Raw genomic sequence first — 22,728 nt, 5'->3', positions numbered from 1 at the left:
AAAGGAGGCTCTTCACAGTACTGACTTTAGGAAGGTGAATTGTTATGCACACTGAAGTTTTCAGTTATTTTTGTCTTATTTGTTCTTTGTTTCACACACAATAAAAGAAAGCAAAATGTTCACAGTTGTAGGCATGTTCTTTACATGAACTCATGCAAAACCTCAAAAAAAAACAGTGACGTTCCTGGTGGTGTGTTAGCAAAACTTTAAAAATGCCAAGGGAGTTGAATACTTTTGCAAGCCACTGTATTGATCACAAATCTGTTTGTCTGTCTTCTTAAATAGCTTTGCTGCATTAGATAGATATCTTGTAGATATTTTTCAGTATGCATTGACATTGTTCCATTTGACAGCTTGGGTGGTAAAATGCTGACTAGACTCTTCAGGCTCAGCCAGAGACTTCAGTGTCCATAATTCTTGAATGCCACCTGCTGGTTTTAACTTACCATAACTGCTAAGATCTTGATGCTTTGTGGTTTTGTTTTATTTTAAATTCTAATTTTATTTTCAGAGAATGACACTGAGAATAATGATTGTTTATTATTTGAGCTACTTGGATTTCCTATATGATAAATAATAAAAAAAAAAAATCTCTTCACTTCACACATACCATACATAAATTGTGACAATAAAATAAAAACATCAGCATTTATATATCAAGATTAAAAGATTATAAAGTAGTTAGAATAAAAGAAAAATTCAATTACAGATTTCTAAACTAAGAACATTGAATACAGAAATAGTTGTGTTGTAAATAAAAAAACCATTTGATGCCAAAATGAAAAATAATGAAAATTGATCGAGATATCCTTTCCTCTGGCTTGTGCGGGTGTGCAAATATCTCCCGTCAGTATGAAGTGAGGGTTGTAATTGCTGGTACATTCTGTAATTATCAATCATTTTGATTCGGCGGCGTTCCTAATGTAATGGATTGTGGGCATCTTGTATTGTCATGAAGCATCATCTGCACCGCTCTGTAACTTTATCCTCGGCGACACCCGGAATAAATAAACCTGCTTCTGAGCTTTTCGTAAAGAACAGATGACACCAACAAAGATGATCAGTGCAGATTTTGTTGTCTTCCCGAGCCACTTAGAATGATCAGACAATTAAATTTTCAACACATCCTTTAATAATACCTGTAACCTGCAGGTTAGGTTTCCTGTGGTTTCATACTCATAAGTGGCGCAGTATTTTTTTTTTTCCCCCTGTCAGCCTTCATGTTGTGAAACATTCATTTCCATCTTATGTGATCACGTAAATTTATTAACAGCAGTGAGGTCAGTGTAATTTTCAATATATGGTGACTTGCTGATTTATATCAAAAGATCCATACAGCAGTAAACAATACCATTTACATTTAATTAGTTTTATTGAACCAGAGGCCATTTTATCTGTAATGAACCACATGTTATGATTAAGGATGTATTTTAATGATCTTTAAGTTGGGTGAACAAATGTTGCCCTTGACCTAATGGAGGAGGTTTCCCTGTCTTATTGATAACCTCCCAGTCATTTCTGTATTATTATACTGACGGGTAAAGAAAAACATCGCCATTATCATGTCGTCTCCAAGTCATTTTGTGACTAATGTAGATGGATGAAATTTATCTCTCTGAGATCAGTTTTGCATGTGTCACTCCGAGAGCTGTAATAGTTAAGAGGGCTCTCTGTGGCCGCCTTCGTATTGTGAGCCCTGAATACAACATCAGGACATTCATTTCTGGATTACAATGTTTGAAATGTATTTAGTGCAACTTGTTATTACGGTATTGGCTTTTTACAGTCTGTCTTTTCTAAATTAATGCACAATATGGAATTTCTAAACTGATAGATGAAGTTTTTTTTACTAATTTTTTTATACGAACAAAGCAGCCTGATAGAAATCTATTTTCATCACATCAAATAACAGCAACTTGATCTGTCACGTGGCGTTGATCCTTTTCATTACCTGCAATCTCCAAACATATTTTTTGGTGATTTTTATTTTTAGAAAAAGACGTACGCACGGCTGAAAAACAGAATTTAGGGATGCGTCACCTGTCAAAGTGCGTGCTGTTTACTCACTATGAAGGATTTATCACGAGGAGATTAACATTGCGGACTACACTAGTCCAGCAACGCCCCCTTTCCATGTGATAAGCATCTCACTGTCTGTGTTTTGTCTATGGACTTTGTACATGGAGAGTCTGGCGTGGGCGGGGTTACCTGTGGTGTGGGCAGGATTAGCTTTCTCAGCTCTGCTTCATTGTAAATGTAAAAGCTGATTGTGTCAGAACTGCTGCACCCAGTAATCTAACTGATACATCATTACATTCAGCTTCTCTTTACCTACATTAGGCTTCTCTCAGATGAGGTAGCAAAAACTAGCTGACAGATTTCCTTTAAAGTGAATGTGTCACCCACCAGTGCTGGTAGGTGATAGTAGCAAAGTACAGGGAATGGTCAAGTCTCCTTTTAGCCTTAACGCACAAAAATTAGGCCTAATTGAAGTGATCAGTGAATACACGAAACGCCAAAGTTTAGAAGTTTTGTGCATGAGCAAGGATAGCTTTTTCCAAGTCCTCCTCACTGTAATTGATGGGCAGTCATCAATCATTGCCCTATGGTAAGTGAGAGGACGGGAGAACGCTTTCATTATAAATATACCAGACTCCTCTTCTATGTATCCAGTGTATTCTCTGATTGCCCAGTATTTTTTTTTTTTTGTTTATGCTAACAATACGCTTAGAATTTATTTGTCTGGTGCATTCTTTGATCGCTCAGTGTTTTAGGTTACATAAGAGCAGAGTTGTTTGCTTACTATGCCGCCTTTATATTGGACAGCATAGTCATTTTAACTTCTTCTGGACTGCCCATAGACTCTAAATGTCCAGGGAGTCCACACTTACTTTTACACTGATGTTCTAAAATGTAAATGCAGTTTAAGCAGATTTCACAAGCTCGTGAAGCTGTGCAGAAGAAAAGCTGTGGTCTGTCAGACTCAGCCAAACTGCCCAGACAGAAGATAAGAAGGGTCTATTAGCTTGTGTACCTGCTCCATCTCTGTATAAACAGAACTGAACCAGTGCTGTGAATACAGACTAGGAAGCACTTACCCTGCTTTCTCCTCCCAACCCAGTAAACGTGATCACTGGGTATAGGGAGTGAATAGGAGCTGCTGAATTCTAGGAAACCCAGACAGTTCTGCTATGCAGACAGGAGGCTGAAATTTTCCTGTAACTGGGGCTATTATACCAGCCCCAGATACTGGGGAAATCAATAAAAACAATGACCATATGGGGGGCACAGTGTAATAGAATAAATTAAAAAACAAACATAACAAAAATAAAATAGAACAAAATCATGAATAAACATAACAAAAATAAAATGGAACAAAAGGCATAATTACAAAAATTATAAAAAAAATACGCTGCCAGTCTAAATTGCTGTTTATAGCCCCATCCTCATAAAAAAAAACACATCAAAACAATTTCTACATAAAGGAGAACGCAATTTAAAATGTTTTTAGCTGTCCTTCGTATTAATAAAAAAATAAAACTACAATCTGAAAAAATAAACATGAATTTCCTATTTTATGTATATTTCACCCAGACACTTGAAACATTTTTTTAAATTTAAAAATGACAAAAATGATGCCCCATGTGTTTTGCGAAAAAAAGGGGCAAAAATTGTTTGAGTAAAAATTATTCAAACATTAAAAGAGCATGTATCATAAAATCCAAAATGTCCTTGGCCAGGAAAGGGGGTTAAATGCCTAGTCATTAACTGTTTAATTAAAAACATGCATAGACATGAATGAGGTTTTGAGAAAGCAAAGAACCCTCAGCCTATTTATTTATTGTATGTTCAGTCCGAGAGAGGGGGTCTCGTTACATAGGTCCGCTTGTGAAAAAGTCCAATCGATGAGAATGCTGTTATTTTGAATTAGGCTCTGTTCACATTTATATTTTGGGTTTCCGTCCGCTTTTTACTGCTAGTTTTAATGACTTTAATGAGAATAGATGATGCCTACGCTAGGTATATTGCTCTCTACATTAGTTGGAAGGGTTAATCTTTGCAGTGACACCATTCCACTGTCCATTTGTGTTATGTCAGATAATTTGCTTTTGCATCTTGCTCGGAAAGAGTAGACATTAAAAGGACAATTTGCAGTTACCCTTTCTTGGTTAAAATAGTCTAAATACCTGAGATCCGCACACTCCTGATCGATCAATAGACCTGACAGCTGGGGAAAAGATAAAATTGTCAACTTGACTAAATCAGAAAGTAATTTCCTGACAAAAAACCTACCTGTAATGTTGTACCTTTCTTGGTGCTTTATTCAGTGTGTCTGCAATATTTACAGGTCAGTCTCCTGAAGATTTCCACAAATCAGACAGGGAAATGTCACAGTGAACAAGGGCCTGTTCTGTCCATTTTTGCTATGTATTCTTTATATATTAAGACTTTTGCCTTAGTGCACGTACACCTTCACAGTGAATGCGTTTATTGTTCCAATGCAGTCAATTTGAATCATTAAAAGGGTTGTCTGAGACTTTTATATTGATGGCTTATCCTTAGGATAGGTCATCAATATCTGATTGGTGGGGCTGCGGCATTTACCACCCCTGCCAATCAGGTGCTCTTGTGCTCAGTTGTGGAAATGCAGAGCTCCATCAACTGTATAGTGGCCATTGCCAGGCACTGCACCTCCACACTGAATTGATTTGAATAGTGGTAGATGGGCATTACCTGGCTGCAGGCACTACACAGTTGACGGAGCTGTGCTGTGCAGTTCCACAATTGAACACATCTGACTACCTCCAGCACCAGCAATAGCTGATCGGTGAAGGGTAGCGAATGTCACACCTCCACCAATCAGATATTGATGACTGATCCTAAGGATAAAATATAAAAGTCCCGAACAAGCCTTTTAAGGCCTGTTTCATACCTCCGTCGGCGGCGGTCAGTTGAAATCCGCCAAAGGATGAGAGCAACCGATCCTTGACGGACGGATGGCAGCGGAGTTGTTGAAGGAAGGATCCGCGGGAGAAGCAACGTGGCGTAATTTAAAGCGACTGTGAGTTGGATCGAGAGCGGTCGGCCGGGAGGTGGATCGAGAAATTCCGGTAGTTGGAGCGAGATCGCGGAGCGAGATCGGGAGGTGGACCGAGATCGCGCGGATGGGACGCGGGAACATGAGGTGGGGAGAGAGATTTTAGCGGCTCCTGGCATTTATGGGTTAATGCTCAAATTAGCGGAACGTCAAAGCAAAAAAAGTTGCAGGGTCCGTCTTATCCGCCCGGGAGCCGCTAAAATCTTGGTGGATCCGTAAAAAAACGGGTGGGACGGACGACCGTCAGTCAACATCCGCCAATAATGTAAGTCTATGGGGGAAAAAAAGGATCCGCCCCTTTTTTGTCTGATCCGTTTTTTTTTAAAAACTTGGCGGATTTTGACTGACGGGAAAATACGGAAGTGTGAAACAGGCCTAAGCACTAGGTTTGTCTTTCCAGCTCCATGTACAGACCTGTGTGTGTCTATGGTCACAGACTAGTAACATTCCCTGTGTAGTCTTATCCACTGTCATTTTGCTATCTGTTTCTTGCTCTTTCCTGAGCTAACTATTAATTTGTTTTACTCCTTTATATAGCAACATTAATCCCACAGCGCTTTACATACATTATCGGCACTGTCCCCGATGGAGCTCACAATCTACACTCCCTATCAATATATCTTTGAAATGTGGGAGGAAACCGAAGAACCCAGAGGAAACCCACACAAACACAGGGAGAACATACAAACTCCTTGCAGATGTTGTCCATTACAAGGCTGCAATGCTAGCAACTGAGCCACCGTGCCGCCCAATTTCAAGTTAGCTGGAAGTTGTGGACGATGGAAAGAAGTATGATTCCAGGATTAGTTACACAGTTTCTGAACTGTAAAGTTGCCTATATTTTTTAACTTTTTATGGCATGACATAAAAAAAGGCATCAGTGATTCTTTTCATAGGTAAAAACGGGGCTGATTTCCATCAATGTTTTGGATCCCATTTTCATTAGTGTGTCAGTTTTTTACGATTTGTGTTTCATCAGTGAGTTTTTTCAAATGCAGAAAATAAACAAATTGCCCGTTGTCCTGCTCGTTGTGATTTTAAAAATGTCATCTGTGTGCTGACTTTGGCTCTTAAAAATTTCCACAAAGAGTGCACATGCAATTTTAACAACAGTGGATTTGTTGGCTTGTCTAACTAGTCTAATTAAATACTTAAATTTCCAAAAAGACATTTCTGGATTACTCGTTAAGGTGTGGGTTATGCAGTCTGGCTAAAATTCCTCCTTGAAATTCATAAATTGAGAGCTTGGTGTAAGCATTCCCTTTATCCAAGAGTTCTGTTTCTACACAATCTGACACTGACAGTACTGACTGGCCAGTAACAGTATTTTTCAGTTCTTGCACCAAACACCTAATCACAGTCTGATCGCTCACATATTGTGCAGTTATACTCTTGTAGTTCAGCCTCCTCTTTGTTCTTGTTCAGACCCCATTTTGATTCCCTGAATTTACCCACCACTTTTTTACCTCCATGATCTTCTATCAATGTCCTGACGCATCAGTCCAGCATTACTTAGGCAGTTTGCGTCAATACTATCCTCCCAAAATAGTTAATGTATTATAAGAATATAGTCAGGGAGGCTGAACTGGGATCACCTACATTATATTTGTGTGACAGGAGCTGTGCAGTCATTATCTTTGTTTGTGGTATCTAATACTCTCCTTGAAGAGCTTCAGTGGTACGGTCCATGCAGTTTGATCATACAGATAGTTTTCGTGACTGAAATGGTGACATCCTTCAGAGCGCATAAAAGTGTATAATTCCTAAGGGTATGTGCACACGGTGCGGATTCTGCTGCGGTTCCGCAGCGTTTCTGCACCTGCGGGTCCGCAGCAGATTCTGCTGCGTTGTATACAGTACCTTTATTTCCTATGGAAATAAAAAAAAAAGCTGTGCACATGCTGTGTTTTTTTCCGCGCGGTTTTGCTGCGGTTTACAAACCGCAGCATGTCAATTGTTTGGTGCAGAAACGCTGCAGTTTTACACCTCATCCATTATGAGGTGTAAAACCGCAGGACTTTTGTCCTGCGGATTTACCTGCTGTTTTCTCTACAAAATCCGCAGACCCAAAAAACTACGTGTGCACATAGCCTAAGAAGTCGCCATGAGATCACATGACTTAAGAGAAGGAATGCTTGAATTTTCAGATAGAAAGGAACAAGTAAATTAGGTAAAACTAGCTGATTTATAAATGCTGAAAGACTAGCCACAGGATGAATTAGGAAAAAGTAAAATTTGGTGGACTGCTAATTTAACCCTTCTCTGACAGTTTCTGAGCCAGCATCTTTCCTAGAATATGATGTCTCTGTGTTATTCTGCTATCATCTGCCTTTAACAGTGGCACGTAGAGTGGAGCTCAACCTACAACTGTTAACCTGGTGACCTTTTCAGTGCATCGGCACGGTGGCTCATCATTCTATGTGTCCATCTTTGCTCCACTGATGCGATTGCGGAACGTTGATGGGTTGCAATGACCGCCAGTGGTCTGCTGAAGACCCCCGGTTCCTGTAATGACAATATTCCTATGCGCCACCCTGGATTCCTCCTTCGGGCACTAAGCGCTGTGTCTGTTTGCAGAGCCTGCACCCCTAGTGCTGTTAACCCATTCCTGTAGCCCTGCTTTATCCAGTCACATTAATCCAACTCCAACCAGATAGACTCGTGCTCCAGCCTATATATAATACCAGTTTTCTACCAAAAGAAACCAAAGAAAACCTTTCTGATGAAGGTCCGTTGTTGGACCGAAAACGTTAATACGATATGAGTCTATTTTTGTTTGGATGCTAAATAAAGAATATACTGCTTCTTCATTTTTTGAGTGCCAAGTATTTTTGTACATATATATTCCTGTGAATGCCAGCTTCATATTTTGAGGTAATTTGTACTGTATAGTGAACGCTGTAAATAAAAAAAAAAACGCACTTGGAATTTCTTTTCCTACTTTCCATGACATCACATGATAAAATGAATGGTATCATTCAAAAGTACAACTAGTCCCACCAAACCAAGCCTTCGTACAGCTATGGGGACAGAAAAATAAGAGTTATGGCTCTTGGAAGAAAGAGAGGAAAAGCAAAAACACAAAAAAAACGGAAAATAGCCATGTCAGGGAGGGGGTTCATATTTTTGAGTTTAATCTTATTGAAATGTTAGATTTTGCTATATCCAGTTGGACCCCCCCCCCCCCCCCAAAAAAAATCAATTTTTCATCAATTTTTTTTTTCAGTTTCTCCCCCTTATATTGCTATGAGACAGCTTTTTAGTGCGTGAAGATGGTATTTAATATTTGTATGGGCAGTTTAGGTAAAATGCCTAATAAAGAAAGGCTAGAGCCTGGACAACTGTTTTTATTGTATTTGTGTGTGGTATTGGATTCCAAGAGACTCTTATTTTTCTGTTCACAATAAAGCACATAATAGACTGGATTATCTAAATTGTAGGTGATAACAGATGGGAAAGAGGTGAATGATGAAGATATAGGACACCCACATGTGTATTAGTTTCATATGAATTATTTCTCGTGGTCTTGATGAAAACCAAATAGGAAGGACAAGAATGTGATGAATGGTCAGCGTGTGAAAGATTACAACAAATGGCAAACAGTTTAAGATGTGAGGAGATAGAGGAGCAGGCCTGCTCTGCCCTATACCAGTCCAAGGAGCACATCATTTATAATTTACAACTATGTAGGTTTGATACCTGTGTTGTTGCGACTGTTAAATTACTAAATGTTGCTCTAATAAAAGTAAAAATACTTGTTATAACATTTAGTAACGCTAAAAAATAATTTTCTACTAAGAAATCTTTTTAAAATTTGTGATTCTTTGTTACATCAGCCTGTTAAACCCAGCCTTATTTATTTGTTTGGTTTTAACCCATTAATGACCGCCGATACGCCTTTTAACGGCGGTAATTAAGGGTACTTAAACCACAGCGCCATCAATTCACAGTGCTGTGGAGTAAGTAAATAGCGCCCCCCCAGTGTCAGATTTTTTCCGGGGTCTCGGCTGCCGGGGGTAGCCGAGACCCCAGAGAACATGAATCGGGTCGGTTTTTACCGACCCCGCTTTTGCGATCGCCGTTATTAACCCTATAACGGCGATCGCAAAAATAAAAAGCCGCAATTTTGCATATAATTTCTCTTTCCTCTGATGTGATCGCACATCAGAGGAGAGAGAAATAGGGTCCCCGATCCCCCCCCCTGTACCTCCCGGTGGTCCTGGATTCCCTCCCGGTGGTCCTCTGTCCTGTCGGCGTCCTCCGGTGGGCGCCGCCATCTTGGATCCGGAAGAAAATGGCGGGCTAGGGTTGGAATTAGGGTTAGAATTAGGGTTAGGGCGAATTAGGATTAGGGATTAGGGATGGGATTAGGGTTAGTGGTGTGTTGGGATTAGGAATGGAGCAAAAATTGAGGGGTCTCCACTATTTACCAACTTTGGGGGTCTAATTTCTCCTGTTACCCTTGGGAAAAAAAAGAAATTGGGGGGCTAAAAAAAAAATCACTTTTATGGAAAACAAAAAGACTTTTATTTTCACGGCTCTGCGTTATAAACTTCTGTGAAGCACTTTGGGGTTCAAAGTGCTCACCACACATCTAGATAAGCTCCTTGGGGGGGTCTAGTTTCCAAAATGGGGTCACTTGTGGGGTGTTTATACTGTTTAGGCACATTAGGGGTTCTGCAAACGCAACATGACGCCCACATACCATTCCATCAAAGTCTGCATTCCAAAATGGCGCTCCTCTTCCGAGCTCTCCCCAACAGTGGTTCCCCCCACAAATGGGGTATCAGCGTACTCAGAACAAATTGCACAACAAGTTTTGTGGTCCAATTTCTCCTGTTACCCTTTGGAAAATAAAAAAGCGGACTAAAAAAAATCATTTTTGAGGAAAAAAAATGATTTTTTATTTTCACGGCTCTGCGTTTATAAACTTCTGTGAAGCGCTTGGGGTTCAAAATGCTCACCACATATCTAGATAAGCTCCTTCGGGGGTCTAGTTTCCAAGATGGGGTCACTTGTGGGGGGTTTATACTGTTTAGGCACATCAAGGGCTCTGCAAATGCAACATGATGCCCGCAGACCATTCCATCAAAGTCTGAATTCCAAAATGTCACTCCTTCCCTTCCAAGCTCTCCCATGCGCCCAAACAGTGGTTGCCCCCACACATGGGGTATCAGCATACTCAGGACAAATTGCACAACAACTTTTGTCGTCCAATTTCTCCTGTTCCCCTTAGGAAAATAAAAAATAACGAGCTAAAAATCATTTTTTGAGGAAAAAAAATGATTTTTAATTTTCACGGCTCTGCGTCTATAAACTTCTGTGAAGCACTTGGGGGTTCAAAGTGCTCACCACATACCTAAATAAGCTCCTTAAGGGGTCTAGTTTCCAAAACAGTGTCACTTGTGGGGTTTTTTCACTGTTTAGGCACACCAGGGGCTCTCCAAAAGCGACATGGCTTCCAATCTCAATTCCAGCCAATTCTGCATTGAAAAAGTCAAATGGTACTCCTTCCCTTCTGAGCTATGCCGTGAGCCCAAACAGTGGTTTACCCCCACATATGGGGTATCAGCGTACTCAGGACAAATCGCACAACAACTGTGGGGGTATGATTTCTCCTGTTACCCTTGTAAAAATAAAATTTTGGGGGTGAAAATATCATTTTTGTGGAAAAAAAAAAGATTTTTCATTTTCACGGCTCTACGTTATAAACTTCTGTGAAGCACTTGAAGGGTTAAAGTGCTCACCACACATCTAGAAAAGTTCCTTAATGCGTCTAGTTTCCAAAGTGGGGTCACTTGTTGGGGGTTTCCACTGTTTAGGAACATCATGGTCTCTCCGAACGCAATATGGCATCCGATCTCAATTCCAGCCAATTCTGCGTTGAAAAAGTCAAACGGCGCTCCCTCCCTTGCGAGCTCTGCCGTGCACTGAAAAAGTGGTTTACCCCCACATTTTGGGTATCAGCGTATTCAGGAGAAATTGCACAACAAATGTTGTGGTTCATTTTCTCTTTTAACACTTGTGAAAATAAAATAATTGGTTCTGAAAGAAATTTTTTGCAAAAAAAATAAAGTTAAATGTTAATTTTTTCCTTCCACATTGCTTTAGTTCCTGTGAAGCACGTAAAGGGTTAATAAACTTCTTGAATGTGGTTTTGAGCACCTTGAGGGGTCTAGTTTTTAGAATGGTGTCACTTTTGTGTATTTTCTGTCATGTACACCCCTCAAAATGACTTTAAATATGATGTGGTCCCTAAAAAAAAATGGTTTTGTAAATTTTGTTGTGAAAATGAGAAATCACTACATTGTGTTCCAAATTATTATGCAAAAAATATTTCCTCATATTTTCTCTAAATTACCTATATGAATTGCAGTAATTGTTATTTTCCAGTCATCTAATATTCTAGTATAATTGCAATGCTTTTGAACAAGCTGCCTATGAAAACAGGATGTTTTTAAAAATAAGAAACACTCAAAATGCATGTTCCAAATTATTATGCACAGCAGAGTTTTCAACCTTTTTATTTTTATTTTGAAAAAAAAAATGGTCAATTGTGAAATTATAAGCATTATCAGCTTATTACAAAATGAAATCAAACAGTTTTCAAGTCAAAACTTTATTCTAGTTGATGTTACATTTGCACATAGGACCCCTTGTTCAAAAGAAGCTTCTGAACTCTCTCGTCCATTGAATTTGTCAGTTTTTGGATGGTGTGTGCTTCAGTTGTTTTGCATGTGGACAGAATACCCTCCCAGAGCTGTTGCTTAGATGTGAACTGCCTCCCGCCATCATAGACACTCCTTTTGATGATGCTCCAGAGGTTCTCAATGGGGTTGAGGTCAGGGGAAGATGGTGGCCACACCATAAGTTTGTCCTCCCATAGCAGCCAGAGATGCAGATGTGTTATTTGCAGCATGAGACGGTGCATTATCATGCATGAAAATGATCTTGCTGCGGAAAGCACGGTTCTTCCTCTTGAACCATGGCAGGAAGTGCTGTTTTAGAAACTCCACATAGATTATGGAGTTCATCTTTACCCCTTCAGGGATCCTAAAGGGGCCGACAATCTCTCTCCCCATGATTCCAGCCCAAAAAATTACTCCACCTCCTCCTTGTTGGCGCCTTAGCCATGTTTTCATGGGGTGTCCATCAACCAGCCATCCTCCACTCCATCCATCTGGACCATCGAGCATTGCACGGCACTCATCGGTGAACAAAACAGTTTGGAAGTCAGTCTTCATGTATCGTTTGGCCCACTGGAGCCGTTTCTGCTTGTGTGCAGTGGATGGAGGTGGTCGACAGGAATGGCTTACGCACAGCTGCTAACCTCTGAAGGACCCTGCATCTTGTTGTTCGGGGGACGTTGGAGGCACCAGCAGCTTCAAAAACTTGTCTGCTGCTATGACAAGGCATTTTTGCAGCTGCTCTTTTAACCTGATGCAATTGCCTGTTGGAAAGAGTCCTCAATTTTTCCTTATCAGCACGCACACGTGTGTGCTGGGAATCAGCTACATACTTCTTGATTGTGCGATGATCACGATGAAGTGTCTTAGCAATGTTGATTGTAGTCATGTCTTGACCTAAATACTCCACAATTTGTTGCTTCTCAGCAGCCGACACATCCTTTTTCTTTCCCATTTTGGCAAAAAATGTAGGCTGCTTAATTATGCGGAACAGCCTTCTTAAGTAGTCTTGCCTTTATTTGGACACACCTGCCAAACTAATGTGCACAGGTATCTGCAATTCCTTTCAGTGATATAAAGAGCCCTGACACACATCACCATCAATGAGTTTAAATGACAAACAAAAAAATTCTAACCTTATCACTCCTAAACTCTTTTTGCATAATAATTTGGAACACAGTTTAGTCAACTTTTAACTCTTATAACTTCCTAACAAAAAAAAAATTTGCTTCCAAAATTGTGCTGATGTAAAGTAGACATGTGGGAAATGTTATTTATTAAAAAATTTGTGTGATACATCTCTCTGATTTAAGGGCATAAAAATTTAAATTTTTTTAATTGCAAAATTTTCAAAATTTTTGCCATATTTCCATTTTTTTCATAAATAAACACAAGACATATCGAAGAAATTTTACCACTAACATGAAGTACAATATGTCATAAAAAAACAATCTCAGAATCAGCGGGATCCGTTAAAGCGTTCCAGAGTTATAGCCTCATAAAGTGACAGTGGTCAGAATTGTAAACATTGGCCTGGTCATTAAGCTGCAAACTGGCTCTGTCACTAAGGGGTTAAATTGACTTTCCACAACTAGGTTTTTTATGATTACCATCAGAGGTGATGAGCGAGCATGCTCCAAGAAGGTGTTGTCCAAACATGCTTGGATGCTAACCGATAGACTTTGGTGTGCTCTAATACTATGTTCGAGTTCCCATGACTGCATGTCTCGTGGCTACTCGACAGATGCAACACATGCAGGGATTGCCAGTTTGTTAGGCAATTTATCACGCCAAAGTCACTTGGTTAGCACACGAGCATGTTCGGATAACACCTTCACCAAGCACGTTCACTAATCACTTTTCGTCTTTCTCCACTTCTTCAGTGATTCCTCTTTGACATGTTACATCTGTGTTATCACAACTGCAGTGTATGTGACCGCTGCTGCCAATCACAGGATCTTACAGTGATGCTCATGTAGTCGATAGGAGACCTGTGATTGTTTTATGCAAAATTTATTGTTTTTACTTTGTGCAGGCCAATAGTTATCTAAAGCTTAATTTCCAAATCCAGAAAACTCCCATCTCCCAGCTGCAGTTTGTCTTAAAAAAAAAAAAATGTGCTTTCAAAACTCTCTTTTGGAAATTATCAAGTTGCATAACTTTTTTTTCTTTGGCTTCATGTGACTTGATCTGTGTTGGTTTTGTGACTGGCATTGCATGATAGAAATTGTTGAAAGGCACAGGTTGTATGCCGGTAGTCGTTTTCAGTACTGTGCCCTTTTTCTAACACCAATGACTTTTTATTGTGACAGCTCTGCAAGGTATGTCAATTAGCAGGCATCACTTGGAAGAATTGGATGCAACCCTGAATCTGCCACATGAAGCTGAAATCACACCTGCATGGGGGGTGGCATTGGATGCAGGATTTTGATAATATTGGCAGGACTGCTGTAGTACCATGTTCTTTCCATTTGATGATAATGGATTTGATGGTGCTTTGTGGGATCATCAGTGATTGAGATTTTTTTTATAACTCAACCCTGACTTGTACATCTCAACAACTTCGTCCCTGACTTGATAGGAGATTTCCTTGGCCTTCATGCTGTTGTTTGGTTAGTGTCGCCTCTTGCTTAACCCTTTAACGAGCTATGACATCTATATTTAACGTAGGTCGCCATCCCCTCTTTGGTGCGGGCTTAGACTCTGAATCTGCATGTTTTCCAGCACACGACAGCTGGTCTGATCAGCTGTAATATGCCCCTAACAGCCGTGGGTGGAATCGCGATTCACCCTCGGCTGTTTACTTTTTTAATGCTGCTGTCAGTCTCTGACAGTGGCATTTAACTTGTGCAAGCCAGATGCGCATCTTAGTGGCGCCCAGTCACATGATCGCCGATGGGTTGGCATGACAGCCCTGGGGTCTGCAGGAGATCCCTGTGGTTGCCATTGCCAAACTGCTGTGTGTGCCACGCGGTGGTCGGCGATCATAGTAGATGAACATTTTTGCTACACATAGCAGGACTACAGGAGATCACCGCTTCTAGTCTCACAACGGATCTCAGAAAATGGCGAGGTTATTTATTTTTTTTTTCTTTTATAAACTTTGGATTTTTGTTTCACCACTTAAATAAAAAATAACCTATCCATGTTTGGTATCTATGAACTCGTAATTACGCTGAGAATCATAATGGCAGGTCAGATGTAACATTTAATGAACATGGTGAAAAAACAAAAAAACAATCGTAGAATTCCACTTTTTTTTGCAATTTTTCAGCGCTTAGAATTTTTTTCCCCATTTTTGAGTACATTATATGGTAAAACTAATGGTGTAATTCAAAAGTATAATTCATCTCACAAAAAACAAGCCATCACATGGTCTTATTCACAGAAAGATAAAAAGATCTGTCTCTGGGAAGAAGGGGATCAAAAAACAACCCAAAAATGGAAATACCCCTATTCTTTAAGAGGTTATTGTTGTTTTCAGTCTCTGTGGACTTTCGGAAAAGGTGAGTGTATATACAGACCTTGTGACACTTAAGAGTGCACGCAGGTGGACTTCCGCTCACTAAGCATGTGACCTATGAAGGTAATTATTTGCACCTGACATTTTAATGCTGTAGATAAGCCCCCTATGTAGCCTGAAAGATAAGAAAAAAAGTTATATTATACTCACCCGGGCGTCCAGTCCGATGGGTGTTGCGGTCTGGGTCCGGCACCTCCCATCTTGTAGCGATGACGTCCTCCTTCTCACTTCTGCCGCAGCTCCTGCGCAGGCGCACTTACTCTGCACTGTTGAGGGCAGAGTAAAGTACTGCAGTGTGCAGGCGCCGTACCTCTCTGACTTTTCCCGGCACCTGCACCCACCGCACCCGACTACGCCCCCCGGTGAGTATAATATAACTTGTTTTTCTTATCTTTCAGGTTACATCGGGGGCTTATCTACAGCATTACAGAATGCTGTAGATAAGCCCCTGATGGTGGTGCCGGCAGCTGATAGGCCAAAAATGGGGTGACAGATTCCCTTAAGGCTGAGTTCACACGTTGCATTTTTTTCGCGTTTCCGCGGCGGTTTTAACCGCGCGATTTTGCCGCGAAAAATAAGCATCCCATGCATTCCTATGGGATTCCGCAATGCTGTGCTAATGCTGCGGTTTTTACCGCGGCGGAATCGCTTCGCGGTAAAAACCGCAGCATGCTCATTAATTTGCGGAATCGCGGCGATCCCGCACCCATAGGAATGCTTTGTTCCGCTTACTTCCCGCATGTGGCTGTGCACACCATGCGGAAAGTAAGCAGAACAATTGCGGATGGTACCCACGGTCCGGAGGAGAGGAGACTGTCCTCCGGGCTTTGGGTACCATATCCCTGTAAAAAATAGAATTTAAAATAAAAAATATTGTTATTCTCACCCTCCGACGTCCCGCGCAGCCTTCCCGCCTCTCTTCACGCTCCGGTCCCAGTAGTCCTTTGCGAAAATGCTCGCGATGACGTCCGTTCTCGCGGGATCGCGAAGTCTCGTGGTCATTCGCGCGACGTCATCGCGAATTACCGCGAGACGTCGCGATCCCGTGAGAACTGACGTCATCACGGGCATTTTCGCAAAGGATTACTGGGAACGGATGCGCGGGACGTCGGAGGGTGAGAATAAGGCTGGTTTCACATTTGCGTTTTTTAGCGCTGGAAAAAAACGCATATGTGCGCATGCGTTTTTCCCCTATATTTAACATGGGTGCGCATACCTGCGCGCTTGTAAGCGCATGTATGCGATTTTCATGCGCTGCGTTTTTTTGGGGTGTGCGTTTGTATTTTCCAGACGCAGCATGTTGCATTTTTTGGCCCTGCAAAAAAGAGCATGCGCACATATGCGCACGTTTTGCGCTAAAAATGGCCATTATAGCCTATGGATGCGCATATGTGCGCACTGGCATGCTCATGTATGCGTTTTTTTGCATATGCGTTTTTTTTTTTTTAACCATGGAATTTAGGGGTTTGGGTTAGAGTTAGGGTTAGTTAAGGGGGTTTAGGGTTAGGGTCAGGGTCAGGGTTAGGGTTGGGGTTTGGGTCAGGGTTAGGGTTAAGTATGGTTTGGTTAAGGGTTAGGGTCAGGGTTAGGGTCAGGATTAGGGTTAAGTATGGTTTGGTTAAGGGTTAGGGTTAGGGTCAGGGTTAGGGTTAGGGTCAGGGTTAGGGTTAAGTATGGTTTTGTTAAGGGTTAGGGTCAGGGTTAGGGTCAGGATTAGGGTTAAGTATGGTTTGGTTAAGGGTTAGGGTTAGGGTCAGGGTTAGGGTTAGGGTCAGGGTTAGGGTTAAGTATGGTTTTGTTAAGGGTTAGGGTCAGGGTTAGGGTCAGGGTCAGGGTTAGGGTTAGGGTCAGGGTTAGGGTTAGTAAAGTCATGGTTTGGGTTAGTGTGAGGGGCCACCTAATGTTGGAAAAAAACGCAAACGCGGTAAAAACGCACTAAAAACGCATACAAACGCATAAAAACGCTGCGTTTTTTTCATGCATGCTCATAAAAATGCTTGAAAAAAACGCAGCAGTTGTATGCTTTTGTATGCGTTTTTTCAATGCGTTTTTTTGCGGGAAAAACGCGCTGCAAAAAAAAGCAAGTGTGAAACTAGTCTAACACCATTTTTTATTTTTTTTTTACATTCTATCTTTTACTACTGATGCCGCATAGGCGGCCTCAGTAGTAAAAAGTTGGTCACACTCGTCAAACACTGTGTTTGACGAGTGTGACCAAACTGTCAATCAGTTCTCCAAGCGATGCTACAGATCGCTTGGAGAACGCTAGCATTCTGCAAGCTAATTACGCTTGCAAAATGCTAGTTTTTCCGCGGGAAAATCGTGGGAATTTAAAATGCGATTTTCCCGCGGACTGGAGTTCCGGAATTCTCGCGGTAATTTCCGCGAGAGTTCCGGTACATGTGCACTTAGCCTTAAGGTTTCTACTAGGAAATATATAAAAGACATGCCTACTTTTCAAGACTCTTCCTTCCAATCTGTATTTTGATTATTGTTATACAGAAGTCTGAAATAGTTTCTACAGCTAAGGAAGGAAGAGTGAATATCCCAGATCAGCATGCTTATGCTTGGCAAAGTTTTCTGAAAATCTGGCACTCCATAAAATCAATTTATTTGGAAATATTAAAATAGGTGCATACCATACTTGTTTCTGGCTTTGCGGCCATTAATCATAGACAGGCTGTTTATAATGAAGGGCGGTAACGCTCGGAACTGATGTGACTTGTACCGATTTTAGTTTTTTCACAAAAATTGATTTTATGGCGTGCCGGATTTTTGGAAAACTTTCTATGATTTGACCTTGACACTGAGGAATCTAGAGCACCCATCACACACGGGACGCAGACTTACCTTCTTGGGCGTAACACGCAGCAATAAGTTCCTTTTTCTTATGCATATGCTTATTCTTAGGTTTCATGAACATTTTAGAAAAGGGCAACGATTATGTTTTTTAAATAGTTTTAAAAATGAAATGAAATATTTTTGGTTCAACAAAGTCTATTTCTAGTTCAGAAAATATTTGTCCCTGAACGAGTGGAAATCAATCTTATAATAAGACTTTGTGACCTTTTCCGAATCTTTTCTTTTTTTCTCTGTGTGTGACGTGCCGTGAACCTCATATTACTGTGATGCTGTAAACCTTCCCTCAGGAATAAATGTGTTTCGAAGTATCAGATATAAAAGTTATCCATAACATGTTGTTTGGTGATATGTCTGCTCGATCTCTGTCATTATGTGTTGGAAAAAAAAGATTCCAAGATTTAGTTTCATGAACAAAGAAGGAAAATCGATGGTATCATATTTAGAAATGAACAAGCTGTTTTTAGTCGGCCTTCTATGACATTCCCTTATTTATTGATAGAGCTGCATTGTTTATTAATTGCAGCTATTCTCTATTGCAGGATCTCTTTTCAATCAATGCTTATGTTTATGCTCAGAAGCCACAACTGGATATTCACAGTTTTGAAGGTAACTTTACACGGGTAAGTAAACGCTTTCTCTAATTTTTCATATCCACATAATATGCCCTGGAGACAATATTGCATTGACGGCTTAGCAGGGGAGGTGCAGGCCCCCAGAACAATGTGCAGCACACCTGCAGCACCTCGTAGATGAATACTGGTACTGTCAGGAGATCAGTCACTGATAGGCTCACCTGCCCCATTGTTAGGATTATGTGCTGCTACGTCCGTGCTTTTACCTCTCATTTGTAGCTGGTTATTGCAGAATATTTATAGCTATTCCAGTCCCATATATTCAAGGCAGCATGCTCACAAATATCTACAGTAAAAGCATATTATTGAACAGAAAAACAGCTACAAAATATTAGATTTGTAAATGCAACAAGAAAAAAATCAGACAACCCTGAAAGTTTGTGGAAAAATATTTCATTTGGTATCACATCGAACAGCTTTATACTTTTTTTTTTTTTTTTGAGTTTTGTTCATAGGCGACGCATATAATGTTCTTTTACTTTCCACCAATCAAGTGATGTTCAGACTTATTGTAGACACTAGTATAGTGTCCAAAGATAAGGCGGCCTATATTATAGCACTTCCAAGTAAGCAATCATTTTTATTGTAGCAAATCAATCTTAAGACTTCATATTAAAATTTGAAACAAAAGATCGAAAGAGTGGCAAAGAAAACCCTCACATAGCCAGAGAAAAAACAGCATATACAGTGCAGGAAATAATTATTTGATCCCTTTATGATTTTGTAAGTTTGCCCACTGACAAAGACATGAACAGTCTATAATTTTAAGGGTACGTTAATTTTAAGATTGAGAGATCGAATATCAAAAATAAAATCCAGAAAAACACATTGAATAAATTATATAAATTGATTTGCATTTTGCAGTGAGAAGTAAGTATTTTATCCCTCTGGCAAACAAGACTAAATACTTGGTGGCAAAACCCTTGTTGGCAAGCACAGCAGTCAGACGTTTTTTGTAGTTGATGATGAGGTTTGCACACATCAGGAAGAATTTTGGTCCACTCCTCTTTGCAGATCATCTCTAAATCATTAAAATTTTGAAGCTGTCGCTTGGCAACTCGGAGCTTCAACTCCCTCCATACGTTTTCTATGGGATTATGGTCTGGTGATTGGCTAGGCCTCTCCATGACCTTAATGTGCTTCTATTTGAGCCACTCCTTTGTTACCTTGGCTGTATGTCTTATGTCTTGGGTCATTGTCTTGCTGGAAGACTCAGCTATTACCCATTTTTAATGTCCTAGTGGAGGATTTTACGGTACATGGCGCCATCCATTTTCCCATTGATGCGGTTAAGTAGTCCTGTGCCCTTAGCAGAGGAACACCCCAAAAAATAATGTTTCCACCTCCATGCCTGACAATGTTCTGTGAGTTATATGCAGTATTTCTCTCCCTCCAAACATGGTGAGTTGAGTTAATGCCAAAGACCTCAATTTTTATCTCATCTGAGACTAGTTTCACACTAGAGTTTATTCCATGCAGCGCACGGCGCCACTAAGCCCTGCCTCTTGCCGGCTCCCTGCCTGCCCCATCCGGTCATCGCCGCCTAATATCGCACATGGACGCATGCGATCTGCGTACCCCATCTCTAGCATAGGGTGCACAGATCGTGCGCTGGCCGTGCGCTAGTAGGATTTTAGCGTGCGCTGCGCACTCTTGAAGGTGCGCAGAGCGCGCCAAAATGCAACATGCTGCGTTCGGGGGACACGCGCGCACCTTCAAAAGTGCGCAGCACACGCTAAAATCCTACTAGCGCACGGCCAGCGCACGATCTGCGCACCCTATGCTAAAGATAGGGTGCGCAGATTGCATGCGTCCATGTGCGATAGTAGGCGGCGATGATCGGATGGGGCGGGCAGGGAGCCGGCAGGGGGCGGGGCTTAGCGGCGCCGTGCGCTGCATGGAATAAACGCTAGTGTGAAATTAGCCTGACAACAGCACCTTCTGTCAATCACTCACAGAATCAACCAGGTGTTCATTGGCAAATTTTGGAGGGGCCTGCACATGTCATCTTGAGTAGAGGGATCCTCCTGAGGGCACTGCAGGATTTTAAACCTTTACGTCATAATGTGTTACCAATGGTTTTCTTGGGGACTGTATTCCCAGCTGGCTTGAGATCATTAACAAGTAGTAGTTTTAGGCTGACCGCTCACCTTCCTCATGATCAAGGATACCCCACTAGGTGAGATTTTGCCTGATGCCCCAGATCGGTGTCGATTGACAGTCATTTTGTATTTCTTCCATTTTCTTACTATTGTACCAACAGTTGTGTCCTTCTAACCCAGCGTCTCACGTATCGTTTTGTATCCCATTCCAGCTTTGTGCAGGTCTATGATCTTGTCCCTGACATCCTTATAAAGCTCTTTGGTCTTGCCCTTGTTGTAGAGGTTAAAGTCTGACTGATTAATTGAGTCAGTGGACAGGAGTGTTTTATAAAGGTGACTTTGTAAGATAGCTGTCTTTACTGCAGGTAATGAGTTGATTAGGAGCGTCTAACTGGTTTGTAGGAGCCAGAACTCTTAATGGTTGGTAGGTGATCAAATACTTTTTTCTCACTGCAAAATGCAAATAAATTTATATAATTTTTACAATGTGATTTTCAGGATTTTATTTTTGATATTCTATCTCTCAATGTTAAAATTAACCTACCCTTAAAATTATAGACTGTTCATGTCTTTGTCAGTGGGCAAACTTACAAAATCAGCAAGAGATCAAATAATTATTTACTTCACTGTGAATGTATATATATTGAAGGTATAGAATATTATCATAGTAAGGTATATTGAAAGTAATGACATATATATAACACTGGTTCCCAGAGGAGTAGTAATCATATTTATAATTGGATTATTGAATTATATTTCCAAGTGGAAAAATCAGTGAAAAAATTGAGTTGTAGATACCAAAATAGGCAATAAGTACCATATTTTTCACTTTGTAAGACGCACTTTTTTCCCCAAAAATTTGGGGGGGAAAATGGGGGTGCGTCTTACAAAGCGGACATGCCTTACTGAGTGTAGGCCGCAGGGGTGTCCGATGGTGCTGTGGGTGTCTCCAGGTGCCCAGCGGTGTCTCCGGTGCCCAGCCCGGGGCTCTCTTTTGGTTCCCTCTGTGTGATGGACTCCGGCAATATGGCGACCGCCGCCGGGGGCGTCGCATACGCTGATGGTGATCTCGGACCTGAGATCTCGAGAGATGAGATCTCAACGCTGAAATCTAATCTCTCGAGATCTCAGTCCTGAGATCACCATGTGCACATGCGAAAAATACGGTATATCTCACATGTGATTAGACATACTGTACATAAGTATCCTGTCTTGCATATTAAATGATCAAAAGGGTCTTACTTATAGAATGAGCATATAATACAATAGTAATAAGATCCAATAAGGGTAACGCCATTGAACGTTGTCAATCCAAGTGTCTGTATGGTCATTGTAATAACAAGACATCCATCACAGTAAGTAGAGTGCTGCACTTAACAGTTTGCCTATCTGGCTACATTTCATGGGGAACATCACTTTCTCAAGAATGCATCCTTCAAGTCCCAATTTGTGTTAAAAGAAGCAATTCACGCTATAATCACCATTTCGTTGAGATAGTTGTCAAATTGGAATTTACATGAAACAGCAGCAGACATGATGAATACAACAATCAATCATCTGGATTTTGTTTTTGTTTTTTTGTTTTTAGTTTTCTTTTATATGTAACTTTATATAAATTTAAACATGAGAAAACACATTGAAACATTAACAAATTTGGTATAATTAATCAAGGGAGAATTTGGAAGGTGGGGAACATATTCTGTCTGTTTTGGTATGTACGCCACCTCGTGCCTGCTACTCATGCCTTCTCAGTGTGCTGACCATAAAGAGTGTTGAATGTGGCAACGTTCGTTTTGAATGTTCTCATCTTGATCACTGTTGGACT

General features: G+C 40.8%; 1 protein-coding gene across 2 annotated transcripts in view; it reads left to right on the top strand.

Annotated features, from left to right (window-relative positions):
• The window catches only part of ATP9B (ATPase phospholipid transporting 9B (putative)), a 478,099-nt gene that overhangs the window by 179,757 nt on the left and 275,614 nt on the right, over positions 1-22,728 (top strand). For both annotated transcript variants that reach the window (XM_073566404.1, XM_073566400.1), the window contains exon 9: positions 18,709-18,789. In XM_073566404.1, the coding sequence (XP_073422505.1) occupies positions 18,709-18,789 (81 nt within the window). The remainder of the gene's footprint in view (positions 1-18,708; positions 18,790-22,728) is intronic.

The sequence above is a fragment of the Dendrobates tinctorius genome, unplaced genomic scaffold (assembly GCF_039654945.1).
Source record: "Dendrobates tinctorius isolate UK_male_01 unplaced genomic scaffold, ASM3965494v1 ptg000004l, whole genome shotgun sequence".
Taxonomy (NCBI): domain Eukaryota; kingdom Metazoa; phylum Chordata; class Amphibia; order Anura; family Dendrobatidae; genus Dendrobates; species Dendrobates tinctorius.
This window is presented reverse-complemented; position numbering and strand designations above follow the sequence as displayed.